General features: G+C 43.0%; 1 protein-coding gene across 4 annotated transcripts in view; it reads right to left on the bottom strand.

Moving 5' to 3' along the window:
• SFI1 (SFI1 centrin binding protein) overlaps positions 1–14,306 on the bottom strand; it is a 63,679-nt gene that overhangs the window by 41,992 nt on the left and 7,381 nt on the right. For all 4 annotated transcript variants that reach the window (XR_011559963.1, XM_070762404.1, XM_070762406.1 and 1 more), the window contains exons 6-8: positions 9,271–9,365; positions 4,457–4,574; positions 2,767–2,869 (exon numbers count right to left, since the gene is read on the bottom strand). Coding sequence is in view for 3 of the 4 variants with exons in the window: in XM_070762404.1 (XP_070618505.1) it covers positions 2,767–2,869; positions 4,457–4,574; positions 9,271–9,365 (316 nt within the window). In the remaining variant the exon portion in view is untranslated. The remainder of the gene's footprint in view (positions 1–2,766; positions 2,870–4,456; positions 4,575–9,270; positions 9,366–14,306) is intronic.

Genomic DNA, 14,306 nt, shown 5'->3' with positions numbered 1-14,306 from the left:
AGTAAATGTTGAACTTCACAAAAGTGAACTTTACTAAATCAGAAGCGAATGCATTGAAAGCAAAGTTTGAGGAAAAAGGCGCGACAGTTGCCCATATCAAAGTAACCTCAAATGCAAATAACTCCCCTTTCCCTCTGCTCCATCCTATAGTCCCCTTGACCTCCATTTCCTCTCTCTTTTCTTATTTCTCTCTTCTCTTCTATTTCTCTAAGCATTATATAGATTCGCTACTTTATCATATACTGTGCATACGCATTTTATATCTTTTGTAATGTAATTGTGGTCACGATACATTGATATAGATTACAGTGATCCCTCGATTAGCACGGTCTCGATTAGCGCGAAACGCTGCAACGCGGTTTTTCAAAAAATATTAATTAAAAAATAATTAATAATAAAATAATCAAAATAATAATCAGTCTTCTATGTTTCTATGTTTCTATAAGTCCGCGCTAGTTCTCTCTCTCTTTCTCTCCCTGTTGCCGGCGTGGTATATGAGAGAGAAAGAGAGAGGCAGAGGTCGGGCGCATTACCGGGAGGTGGAGGCGGCGTGGGGACGCTGGGTGCCGGGGACACCGAGGAGGGGGTGGACGTGGCCTCTCAGCTGCAGAGCCGAACAAGGGCGGAGGCAACGGCGGAGTCCGGCGCTGGGGCCATGCGGGGCCGCTCATCCAGGGGGGCGTGGACTGGCAAGTCGCCCTCATTTCTCTTTCTTTCTCTCTCTTATACCACACCGGTAACAGGGAGAGAAAGAGAGAGAGCGGAGGGCACCTTGCCGGTCCACGCCCCCCTAGATGAGCGGCTCCGCATGGCCCCAGCGCCGCCCAGGCAAAGGGGAAACCCCAAGATCGCTTGCCGCTTGCCGTATTGCAGCGAAGGAGGCGAAGCAAGACTCCAAGCTGCAATACGGCAAGCGGCAAGCGATCTTGGGGTTTCCCCTTTGCCTGGGCGGCGGGAAGACCAAGGGAAGGTTCCTTCAGCCGCCCAACACCTGATCCGCTCCGCAGCGCGGCAGCAGCGAGGAGCCGAAGATGGGGTTTCCCCTTTGCCTTTACCCCATCTTCGGCTCCTTGCTGCTTCCGCGCTGCGGAGCAGATCAGCTGTTGGGCGGCTGAAGGAACCTTCCCTTGGTCTTCCCCGCCGCCCACACGCAAACTCCACCATCTGCGCATGTGCGGCCATGAAAAAAAATGGCGCGCATGCGTAGATGGTGTTTTTTACTTCTGCACCACTATAACGCGGAAATCGATTAGCGCGGGAGGTCTTGGAACGTAACCCCCGCGCTAATCGAGAGATCACTGTATTTTATGTACAGGTAGTCCCCGACGTACGATGTCGATCCGTTCCTATGGTGGATCGTAAACCAAATTTCGGTGTAAGTCGGAATCTTCCTCCATTTTGCTCTAAAGCTGTTTTGCCTGATTGCCCCCAAGCCTGTAGCATGGCCAGCTACTCTAAAGCTCGATTTGAGCTTTGAATACGCAAATTTGAAGGGCCTTACTGCCCCCAGGTCGTCACAACATGACGTCACCGCGACGACTAAAAAAATTGCCTGCTTGCTAAAGAGCTTCATTCATGCCTTCTCCCAACCCCCGTGGTTCAGAAAGCACCGGACCAAGCAAATGCCAGCGATTCTGGAGCCCGCTGCCAAAATTTAGGGCAGTGAGAGCAAACCAAGCAAGCACAGCGTGGCAGGAGGAGGGGGCCGGTTTCGTGTCGTAACCACAAAACACTCTCTTCTCTTCTATTTCTCTAAGCATTATATAGATTCACTACTTTATCATATACAGTGTTCCCTCAATTTCCGCGGAGGATGCGTTCCGAGACCGCCCGCGAAAGTTGAATTTCCGCGAAGTAGAGATGCGGAAGTAAATACACTATTTTTGGCTATGAACAGTATCACAAGCCTTCCCTTAACACTTTAAACCCCTAAATTACCATTTCCCATTACTTTAACAACCATTTACTCACCATTATTACTGGTACTCACCATTGAATAAGACACTTAGTGATCCTGATATTTATAAACATAATTATTTATTAACAATATTTTTTTTGTTATTTATTTGCAAAAATGATTAGTTTGGCGATGACATATGACGTCATCGGGTGGGGAAAACCATGGTATAGGGAAAAAACCGTGAAGTATTTTTTAATTAATATTTTTTTGAAAAACCGTGGTATAGGCTATTCGCAAAGTTCGAACCCGCGAAAATCGAGGGAACACTGTACTGTGCACACATATTTTATATCTTTCGTAATGTAATTGTGGTCACAATACATTGATATAGATTATTTTATGTACAGTTTAAGATGTTTTTTATTATGTAATGCTTTTCTTCCCCTTCCCCTTTATTCCTATTACCCTTCCCCAACCTTTTTAACTATTTAAATTCAATAAACTCTTTTTTAAAACAACAACAACAAAGTAACCCCAAATGCCCCCCTTGGCAATTCATTGTCCATCGACAGGTGGACACATCTTTGCCGGCACATCATACTTTTGGAAGGCACGCCACCAACCCACCCCTTTCATCACCCCTTCTCAGGAGACACAAAAATCTCCTGGCCTTCACCAGAAGAAACTAAACTTTCTTGGGCTCCTCTAGCAGACTTCCCCCTCCCAAATCCCAGCACCCACCCCCCACCCCCACCCCGGTTTTTCATAACAGCTGAAGCGCAGTTGAAGGATGAAACACAGGGAGACTGACACCCAGGTTTGCAGGGCCTGGGAGCTCAACCTCTCCTTGGAGGTTCTGGACTCACACGAAGCTGCACACTGTGGGCCCACTGACGGAGGGCCTGGGTCTCCATCCCACAACGCTCTTGACTCCAGCGCCATTGTTTCTGCCACACTGCCCAAGAGAGCCTGCATGGAAGAGGAAGAGGTCTGTGAGTGGCAAGGGCTCTGCGAGGTTAGGGGGCTCCTCTCTTGAGTTGACAATTTTTTTTAGGGGGGGGGGGATAAATTTTTTATTGTTTTTCACACCTTACAGAGATTCCAATTTACATACCTCAAATTAAAATATAATACAATACAATGTCAAATGCCAAATTCTTAGTCAACTTAATCAATTTTTTCTAATTATTTATCTAATTATTTCTGGCGTATATCATTCATCCTGTGCTACCTCCTTTCCAAATGCTATCATCTGGATTTTAGATAATGTTCTTCGCTTTCATTTTAACGTATGAGCAGAGTAACCCTTGTTTATCAAGGTTGTGCACACATAGAAACGTTCAGATTGAGATTAGTTGTTAATAACTACTCAGCCACACTACTCACCACTCAGCCATACACTAACTTGAATTAAAGTTTACTTTGAGAAATAACATCTTCAGATAAACAGTCTAAAGTCTTACACATAATAAGTCAAATATTATTAAGTGCAAAGTCTTTCTTACCAGTTGTCTTTGTCATAATCCGCAAAGCTATCAAGCCTAAACACATTTTAGCTGTAATACATGACTGCAATACAGAGAGATTGCAGAGAAAATGCAGAGCAAACCTAACAGTGAGTAGCCAGACAAAGAGAAACAGACAGGGTGAGAACTAAGCTATGAACTCGAGCTCCCTCTTGTGGCAGTATGTAACACCTACAGCCAATATATTGCCAACCCAGCAGTTATGGACAGAGTCATAACAATAACCATGGCAACCATGGTAAAATGGGGCAAAGCTCACTTAGCCGTCTCCCTTAGCAACAGAATTTTTGGGCTCCATTGTGATTGTAAGTTGAGAAGTGCCTGTATCAGAACTTTGCTGTCTTCTCTTGGTCCTCTGGAGTGCAGCCCCTCCCTCCTGGGAATCCAGACTACATTCCACCCAGTAATGGGCAGCCAAAATTTTTACTGCCACACTGTGGGTGTGGCTTATTTTGTGGGTGTGGCTTAATGGTCATGTCACTGGGTAGGAGTGGCTTGCCGGCCATGTGACCATGTAGGAGTGGCTTGAATGATCATCATCGTTCAAGTGAACTGTTAAGTCCTCGACTTACAACCTTTCCAATGTTGCTCGCTGGGGTGACAATTTGCTTTGCGTTTTCCACGCTCTACTTCCTGGGTGCCCCCCCTCCCACGCCTCAGGCTGGGTAGCTAGGCGAATGGGTGCTTGCAGAAGCATAAATGCTGCCAGCGCCGCTTCCACCCACGCCTTTTGCTTGCACCTCAGGTGGGAGGTGGCCATGGGAGGCTGGAGGGGAGCCGGGCAGGAGAGAGGGAAGCTTGTCCGAGGCCAGGAAGGAGGAAAGAGGAAAAAAGCAAGGAGCGCAGATGCAGCAGGGAAAAAAAGGAGAGCAGAGAAGAGACCAGTATTCCAGGAAGTGACAGCCGCCGATCAGCTGGAGCTGCACACTCATCTTCATTTCTGCCGGTGGGACTGCGTTCCACCCCATCCTGCCTGCTGCGCACCCCTGGTTCCATTCCATCCAGCCCTCCCTCCCCCTGGGGTTCTCACCGCAGGGTGCTCTGCTGCCGGAATTGCAGTGCCTCCCAGTGCATCCGCTGCTTCATCCTGCGTAGCTGGACGTAGCTCAGCCAACGCTGCCAACTCCGGCGGGTTCTCTGCTTGGTTGCTGCGGAAGGTGGTTGGTGAGGTCATTAGAACAAGGAATAATTTCAATGAAAGATTTTAAACCAGTGGTTCTCAACCTTTCTAAAGCTGCGACCCCTTAATATAATCCCTCATATCGTGGTGACCCCCAACCATAAGTCTAGTGCCACTTTGCCCAACAGATCTTTAAGCTGATTGGCAAGAAGGTCAGAGGGACAATCCCAGTGGAAACACCTGATTGGTCAGATTATAAAAATATGTTCCAAGGCACCAGAATAGAAGCCTTCATTCCTAACAGTATGGGAAATTTGTCTTTTCCCATGGTCTTAGGTGACCCCTGTGAAATGGTCGTTTGACCCCCAAAGGGGTCCCGACCCCCAGGTTGAGAACCACTGTTTTAAACAAACAGTTTATATTGGCAGTTCTGTTAGCAAAAACCTCAGAAGAGAAGGATTTAGGGGTAGTGATTTCTGACAGTCTCAAAATGGGTGAGCAGTGCGGCCAGGCGATAGGGAAAGCAAGTCATTAGAACAAGGAAATGTAGTAGGAGATACTGAATGAGATTAATGCATATGTGGAATTAAATTTAGAATTGTTGGAGATATTAATTTAGAATTGTTGGGGATATTAATTTAGAATTGTTGGGGATATTAATGATGTTAATAATCTTTAATTGATTGAAAATAGAAAATACTTAGAAGTATTTTTTTAATTGATTGAAATTATAGATAGAAACATAGAAGACTTGGGACTTGAAGTCCACAAGTCTTAAAGTTGCCAAGTTTGAAGACCTCTGCTATAAAGCCTTAGACCACACCTAGAGTACTGCATCCAGTTTTTGACCACCATACTACAAAAAAGATGCCGAGACTCTAGAGCCGTGATGGTGTCACACGTGCCATAAGTGGCACGAAGAGCCCTCTCTGTGGGCACCCACACCGTTGCCAGCTAGTCTTTTCTGTGCCAGAAAATAGCCTGAAAACAGCTAAAAACCAGGCTATTTTTCAGGTCAAACCCAGCCCCCAAATAGCCTAAAACAGGCCCTTTTCTGGACCACTTTCAGGCCATTTGTCAGATCAAAACCAGTCTGAAAACGGCTCCCCAAACTGCCAAAAACAGCCTAAAAACAAGTATGGAGGAGAGGATGGGGAAAGGCCCAAGATGCACCGGGAGGAGTTATTTAGCACAGCAGGCAGAGGGAGGCGTTGCTGGAAGCAAGTTGTGTGGGTCATGGCCAAATGTTTGCTTGTGAGACGCTGCAGTTTGTGAGCTAGGTCGATTTAGTTTCAGTTGCCGGGAGGTTCTGTGTTTGGGTTTTGGACTCTGTTTAAGCAGCTCATTATCTGTTGGATGGCCTAATGGGCCGTTGCCTGGAGGTTTACTCTGGGGCTTGTTCGTGGATGGCTTCACTTGGAAATGACCCTCTGAACTCCTGTCCTGGGCTGTTCCTGTCACTTCTACTTGTAAACCTTGAAACTCTGACCCAGTGGACTGGTTCGTGAATTCAATGGGAGGCTCCAAAGCTCAGGTAGGATTTTCTCTTTGGAAAATACACAGGCAAAGCCTTCCTTCCTTCCTCTCTTTCTCTCTCCTTTCTTTCCTTCCTTCCTTTCTCTCTTCTTTCTTCCTTTCTCTCTCTTTCCTTTCTTTCTTTCTCTCTCCTTTCTTTCTCTCTTATTTCCTTCCTTGCTTGCTTGCTTCCTTCCTTCCCTCCCTTCTTCCTTCCTATATATTGCATATTTATATGCCGCTCACTCTGAGCGGCTAACAACAACCATAAATATAATACTAATAAAAAGAGCAATAAATACATCAATAAAATCTACAGTGCCATAAAAACTACAATATCATTTTTTTTAAAATCCCCGAGACTTATTCTGCGTCTTATTCCCGAGTTTGCCGTGGGTTCATTTCCTTGTTATCTACTTGGTCCAAAGCCAAATTGATGTCTTAATCTAGCAGCTGCAAAGCAAGCTGAAAACCTCAAACAGAATTGCTGGGGGGGGGGGAGGGGGGAGGAGGTAAAATAAAGTTCTCTCTAAACCAACACGGACGTGGGAGGGGTTGGGGCAGGACACGAATTCTGGGTGGTTGCCAGCAATGTAATAAAATCATGCAGGCAAGATATGAATAAAGATTAAAAAGGGAATTTACAAGTCAAAATAAAAACCCCAAACGGAAGAGCAACGCAAAAGGCCTTTCCCTGAAACACTAAAGGCCAAGGGGTTTTTCCCAGGAAAGATGGGGGGAAACTCTGGGTCTTCCATGCCATCGCCCCCCCCCCCTAAGTGGAGCAGCAGCAGTTGGGAGTCATTTCCAGAGGTGGAGAGGGAAGATGCTGTGGGGACCATCACAAGCAGGGCATCTTTTCTTTCTTTCTTTCTTTCTTTCTTTCTTTCTTTCCTTCTTTCCTTCCTTCCTGTCTTATGGCACTCACTCCAAAATGGACTCTGAGCGGCTAACAAAATTATACTACTATATATAAAACTATAATACTCTCTCTCTCCTTCCCTTAAATATGTGAAAGGGTTAAGTGAGGTTCAGGAGGGAAGTGTTTTTAATAGGAAAGTGAACACAAGAACAAGGGGGCACAATCTGCGGTGAGTTGGGGGAAAGATCAGAAGTAACGTGAGAAAATATTATTTGACTGAAAGAGTCATAGATGCTTGGAACAAACTTCCAGCAGACGTGGTTGTCAATCCACAGGAACTGAATTGAAGCATGCCTGGGATAAACATAGATCCATCCTAAGATAAAATACAGGAAATAGTATAAGGGCAGACTAGATGGACCAGGAGGTCGTTTTCTGCCGATTTTCTGTTTCTATGTTTTTATCTGTTCTGGATAGGCAGCCCATCGAGAGATGGCAAATAGAGAGATGGATGTAGAAGTAAATAGTGAGATAGCAAAGTTTGCTGATGACACTAAATTGTTCCGGGTAGTGAAAAGTGAAACTGATTGTCAGGAGCTCGAGAAAGATCTCTTGAAATTGAGTGAGTGGGCAACAAAGTGGCAAATGCATTTTAACCTAAACAAGTGCAAAGTTATGCATATCGGGGCAAAGAAACCCAATTATACCTTCCAATTGATGGGGACCAAGCTTTCTGAGACAACCCAAGAAAGGGATCTTGGGGGTTTGGTGGACAACTCAGTGAAGATGTCAACCCAGTGCACAGCAGCAGTTAAAAAAAGCAAATTTCATACTTAGCATGATTAGGAAGGGAATCGAAAATAGGTCGGTGCAGTGGTATATAAGTCTAAATGCTATTGCCATTTCATAAATAATCCCCATTTATGGAAACCCATCAAAAGTTGCTGTTGATTTGTGGGTAAAATGAGGGCCCAGATTGTTGGGGGCAAGAGGCTGACTCTCTGTAAACCACTTAGAGAGGGCTGTATAAAGGTATACCATATACCGTATTTTTCGTAGTATAAGACACACTAAAGTATAAGACACACCTTAGTTTTGGGGGAGGAAAATAGGGAAAAGAATCTGCTTACCAGATATTCATCTGGCTAGCGTCCTTAGTCTGGTCAGCTTCCCCTGGTTAGGGCTTTTAAAAATCCTTATTCGGAGGGAGTAACAATTAAAGAGCTTGCAAGCCATAACAGCTGGGAACATTGTTAGCACCTGGTTAGGTCTGGAAAGAAACTTCTGGAGCAAGTCAGAGCAATTAAAAAAAAATCCTGCAAAGACTTAGGGCTTGGAAAATATTCTTCACAAAGAGTAACAATGAAAAACCTTGCAAGCCAGTAAGAGCATTGTTAGCACCTGGTTGGGGCTGGAAAGAAACATTCGGAGCAAGTAGAATAATAAAAAAAACCTGCAAAGACTTATGGGTTCGAAAACATTCTTCACAGAGAGTAACAGTGAAAGAACCTGCAAGGTAAGAGCTGGGAAGATCATTCAAAGTGTTGGTTATGACCTTTAAAGCCCTACATGGCATTGGAGCAGAATACCTCTGGAACCGCCTGCTACCGCACGAATCCCAGCAACCAATAAGGTCCCACAGAGTTGGCCTTCTCCGGGTCCCGTCGACTAAACAATGTCATCTGGCGGGCCCCAGGGGAAGAGCCTTCTCTTTGGCGGCCCCGGCCCTCTGGAATCAACTCCCCCCGGAGATTAGAACTGCCCCCACTCTCCTTGTCTTTCGTAAACTACTCAAGACCCACCTTTACCGCCAGGCATGGGGGATTTGAGACACCTTTTCCCCAAGCTCTTTATATTTTATGTTTAGTATGTATGTGTTGTTTGGTTTTTAAATATGATAGATATGATATAATGCTTCTTTTTTAATATTAGATTTGTTTCGCTATAATATTGTTTTTTATTATTGTTGTGAGCCGCCCCGAGTCTTCGGAGAGGGGTGGCATACAAATCTAATAAATTATTATTATTATTATTATTATTATTATTATTATTATTATTATTATTATTATCCGCTAGTTAGGGCTGGAAGGAAAAAGCTTCGAAAAAAGCTACATTCAGGTTATAAAACACACCTGAATTTTCAGCCTCTTTTAGGAAAAAGGTGCGTCTTATATTCCGAAAAATATGGTAAGTCTAAACGCTAAAGGCTTGGGACTACCTTTCCGTTTTTGCAATTTTCTTTTAAAAAGAGAAGGAACTGGGCGGGCAGAAGCACCTGGGTGTGTGGCCTTTAGCTCCTTCTGAGAATAAAGCCCACCTCCCCAGCCCAGCCCCCACACCTTCTCACCGTGAGCAGCTGCAATACGGTAGGTGAGCTTCTTCGCTCGCTGCTGGAGCAGGTACGACCGCCAAGCCTGAAAGACCTTGTGGTAGAGAAAAAACCTGGACAACGGAGAACAGAATGGCGGTCAGCAGCCGTGATCAGGTCGAGCTGTGGCACATCTGGACAATACAGCAGAGGTCTTCAGATTTGGCCACTTTTAAGATTTGTGTACTTCAACTCCCAGAATTCTGAAGCCAGCATACCTGGCTGGAGAATTCTGGGAGTTGGAAGTCCACAAGTCTTAAAAGTTGCCTGGTTTGAGAGCCCTGCAATATAGTATGTGCAAGTGCTTTCATGTCAAACTAAAAGAATTATTTTACATCTCACCCTCTCTCCCCTTCTCTCTCTCTCTCTCTCTCTCCGCAGGTATCTATGGGACTGTTTCCTGCCACATATCTCTCAGAGACCAATTATATCCCACACGGTCGGCCTTCTCCTGGTCCCGTCAGCTAAGCAGTGCAGGTTGGCAGGCCTCCCTGGGCAGGGCCTTCTCTGTGGCTGTCCCGGCACTTTGGAATCAACTCCCCCCCAATGTCCATATTACTCCCACCCTGCTGGCTTTCCAAAAGGCTGTGAAGATCTGGTTCTGCCGGCAGGGCAGGGGGCTCTGAGTGCTAACACCTACAGGGTGCTTTCCAAAAGTAATGCAATTTTTAAAAAAAGTAATTTGTTGAACAGATTTGCACAAACACTTAAAATTGTCCAAAGTAGTGTCCTTGAACCTCTACACATTTTTTCCAGCGACTCTGCCATGACCGGTATGCGCCCTGGAAGGCATCTTCAGGGACCTCTTGCAAGGTCTTCATCACAGCTGATTGGATCTCTTCTATGGATGAAAAACACATCTTGCCACAATGCACTACGAGTCCGCGAGTTCCTGGCCAAACACCAGGTGCCAACGCTGCCCCACCCCCCCTATAGTCCTGACGTTGACCCAGCAGACTTCTTTTTCTTCCCAGCCCTGAAAGAAACCCGTTTTTCGTCCATAGACGAGATCCAATCAGCCGTAATGAAGACCTTGCGAGAGGTCCCCGAGGACACCTTCCAGGGCGCGTACCGGTCATGGCAGAGTCGCTGGAAAAAATGTGTAGAGGCCCAAGGACAATACTTTGAACATTTTAAGTATCTGTGCAAATCTGTTCAATAAATTACTTTTTTTTAAAAAAAAATTGCATTACTTTTGGAACGCACCCTGTATTCATGGCCAACCTATGATTTGCTTGGTACATATGTATGTATGATTGTTTAATTAAATTAAGAGTCTTTTATTGTTTTTTATTGTTAGTTTAATGGGGGATTTAATTTTTAAAAAACTAATTAACATTTGACTTCATTGCAATTGTATCGTATTTTTATTGTTGTAAACCGCACTGAGTCCCACAGGATTGGGCAGCATATGTCAATTAAATTAAATTTAAATTTAATTATTAAGAGTTAGTATTAGGAGTTTTCTCTGCAGGATCCAGCAGCAGGTTGGTATACCGGAAACCTCCCAGCTATCTCAGATGCTTTGTAAAAATGCTCAGAGTACTGTATTTCTTTTCCTTTGTTTTTATTTTATTTTATTTTATTTTTTTTAATTGTACTATTTTAAAAAGCTACATACATAGTGCATTTGCAAAAAATAACTTACAATATATATAATTATAATAATGGTAGTAATAACAGACAAGCCAACAGAGACAAAAAAACAAAAACAACCCCCCCCCCCCCCCCAGAAACAGCACTATTTAAAAATAGAGAAATATCTTATTTCTCTCTTAACTGTCCCAATCGTTTCTTATCAAATTTTATGCACTTGGGGAAAAGGAATCCTCAATCTGAGTATTGCATTGGCAGTTCTGTGTTAGCAAAAACTTCAGAAGAGAAGGATTTAGGGGGAGTGATTTCTGACAGTCTCAAAATGGGTGAGCAGTGTGGTCGGGCGGTAGGAAAAGCAAGTAGGATGCTTGGCTGCATAGCTAGAGGTATAACAAGCAGGAAGAGGGAGATTGTGATCCCCTTATATCGAGCGCTGGTGAGACCACATTTGGAATACTGTCTTCAGTTCTGTAGACCTCACCTACAAAAAGATATTGACAAAATTGAATGGGTCCAAAGATGGGCTACAAGAATGGTGGAAGGTCTTAAGTATAAAACGTATCAGGAAAGACTTAATGAACTCAATCTGTATAGTCTGGAAGACAGAAGGAAAAGGGGGGACATGATCGAAACATTTAAATATGTTAAAGGGTTAAATAGGGTTCAGGAGGGAAGTGTTTTTAATAGGAAAGTGAACACAAGAACAAGGGGACACAATCTGAAGTTAGTTGGGGGAAAGATCAAAGGCAACATGAGAAAATATTATTTTACTGAAAGAGTAGTAGATCCTTGGAACAAACTTCCAGCAGACGTGGTTGGTAAATCCACAGTAACCGAATTTAAACATGCCTGGGATAAACATATATCCATTGTAAGATAAAATACAGGAAATAGTATAAGGGCAGACTAGATGGACCATGAGGTCTTTTTCTGCCGTCAGTCTTCTATGTTTCTATGTTTCTATGTTTAACACATTTATATTTCATAATTGGTCTTATATAGTTCTTTTATAATTCTTCTTCAATTTATTGTTATTAAATACTTTGAGAACTTGCAGAGTATTTATTTATTCATTCAATTTTTATGCCGCCCTTCTCCTTAGACTCAGGGTGGCTTACAACATGTTAGCAATAGCACTTTTTAACAGAGCCAGCATATTGCCCCCACAATCCGGGTCCTCACTTTACCCACCTCGGAATATACAGATAATAATGAGTGAGAAAAGAGTGACTTAGTATAGAAAAACATTCTAACAAGCAAGGGTGCAATGAACTAATTATAATACCAAGTATTTAATACCTTTTCCTTTCTTTTTTGTTTTGAACAAACTTCCTGGGCAACTTTTTGGAAGGTGAAGGCCACCCAAATTAGCCGTAGGGAGTGGACGACAGGGTGAGAAAGCCAAGCAAGAGGCAGCCTTCATGGAAAGGGCCGAATTTCCGTTTCTCTAGGCAGGAATGAGGACAGTGACATTTTTAATAAAAATGTGGTCTCTATATATGTGGTTTGCAGACTTTTCCTCTTTCCAAAGAACAGGAAACTGGGACTTCCAGGGAAGAAATGGCGAAGTGACTCCACTAAAAGAGGAACTGATGACTGTGGGTGGAGTGAAGAGCTAGTTGAGTATGCAGGCTCTTTGTAATTTCTCTCTGTGCAAAGGGAGGCCTTGAGATCACCCACAAGTGCTCCAGACAACGGCTCCCTATGAGGAGACTGCAAGACTGTGGCCTCTTGTGGGTTCAGAGCTCTGGGAGGTGAGGAAACAATTATCTATGTTGCAGAGAAGAGCAACAAAGATGATTAGGGGACTGGAGGCTAAAACATATGAAGAACAGTTGCAGGAACTGGGCATGGCTGGTTTTAATGAAAAGAAAGACCAGGGGAGACATGATAGCAGCCTTCCAATATCTCAGGGGTTGCCACAAAAAAGAGGGAGTCCACCTATTCTCTAAAGCCCCTGAGGGTAGAACTAGAAGCAATGGGTGGAAACTAAACAAGGAGAGAAGAAACCTAGAACTAAGGAGAAATTTCCTGACAGTTAGAAACATAGAAACATAGAAGACTGACGGCAGAAAAAGACCCCATGGTCCATCTAGTCTGCCCTTTTACTATTTCCTGTATTTTATCTTACAATGGATATATGTTTATCCCAGGCATGTTTAAATTCGGTTACTGTGGATTTACCAACCACGTCTGCTGGAAGTTTGTTCCAAGGATCTACTACTCTTTCAGTAAAATAATACTTTCTCATGTTGCCTTTGATCTTTCCCCCAACTAACTTCAGATTGTGTCCCCTTGTTCTTGTGTTCACTTTCCTGTTAAAAACACTTCCCTCCTGAACCCTATTTAACCCTTTAACATATTTAAATGTTTCGATCATGAACAATTAATCAGTGGAAAAGCTTGACACCAGAAGTTGTGAATGCCCCAGCACTGGAAGTTTTTAAGCAGATGTTGGATAAACATCTGTCTGAAGTGGTGTAACTTTGTTATTGTTTATTGTTTATTGTTGTTGTTGTTGTTGTTGTTGTTGTTGTTATTATTATTATTATTATTATTATTATTATTATTATTATCTTGCTCAAATGGTATGGCCCTCAAAAGGACACACGGTTTGCATGCTTCCTTTTTTCATCCCTTCTGGAAATTGCTTGTTAACTACTTTCAGTTATCAGGAAACTTTAGATCAACACATTTCACAGCTAATTGTAAGCTTCCTCCACTCCCAGCACAATAAATTTGAAACGCAAGGACCATTTATTTTTTCTGGCATCAATTTCTCTCTCTGAATGTTTAAGATATCAAAAAAATATTATTAATTATTATTTTAAGCATTGATTCTGTGTTTTTTATTGCTCATGTTATTTTATTGTATGTTGAAAGAAAAATAAAGAAAAAATTTATACCCCCCCAAAAAAAAGAAAAAGGAAAAAAAGATCAAATTTTTGACTTTAGGAAGTTACAAAGGGACTAAGGCTCTACATAAATTTGAAAAGATTTTGGAATTAATAAGAATTCTTGCCATGAGAAAAAAAATCTTTGTTTTAATTTTTTTTTTCTTAAATGATAGGTACTTTGAAGATTAGACACTAGAGGGAACCCAGAAGGAACTAAAACAATTGAAGGAGAGCTCTTACTAATGCAGGATGAAATAAAATATGTTAACCTTGGAGACTGGACACCAACTATGGTTTAGTTTAACATTCCAACATATTACTTCATACTGGACAACCCATGATCTATTGGCCAGGAAATGTTTGATGACGTGCTGTATTATGTCATAAACTCTTTTAGCATCATGTTCAATGTCATAAAGTATTTTAGAAAATTTGCCAAATTTCAACTCCACCGGAGTCACCGGTCTCAGATTTTGACACATTCTCAAAGTTACCCATTTGAGGCATCTCGGATGAAAAAAC

Source organism: Erythrolamprus reginae, chromosome 10 (genome assembly GCF_031021105.1).
Source record: "Erythrolamprus reginae isolate rEryReg1 chromosome 10, rEryReg1.hap1, whole genome shotgun sequence".
NCBI classification, from domain to species: domain Eukaryota; kingdom Metazoa; phylum Chordata; class Lepidosauria; order Squamata; family Dipsadidae; genus Erythrolamprus; species Erythrolamprus reginae.
This window is presented reverse-complemented; position numbering and strand designations above follow the sequence as displayed.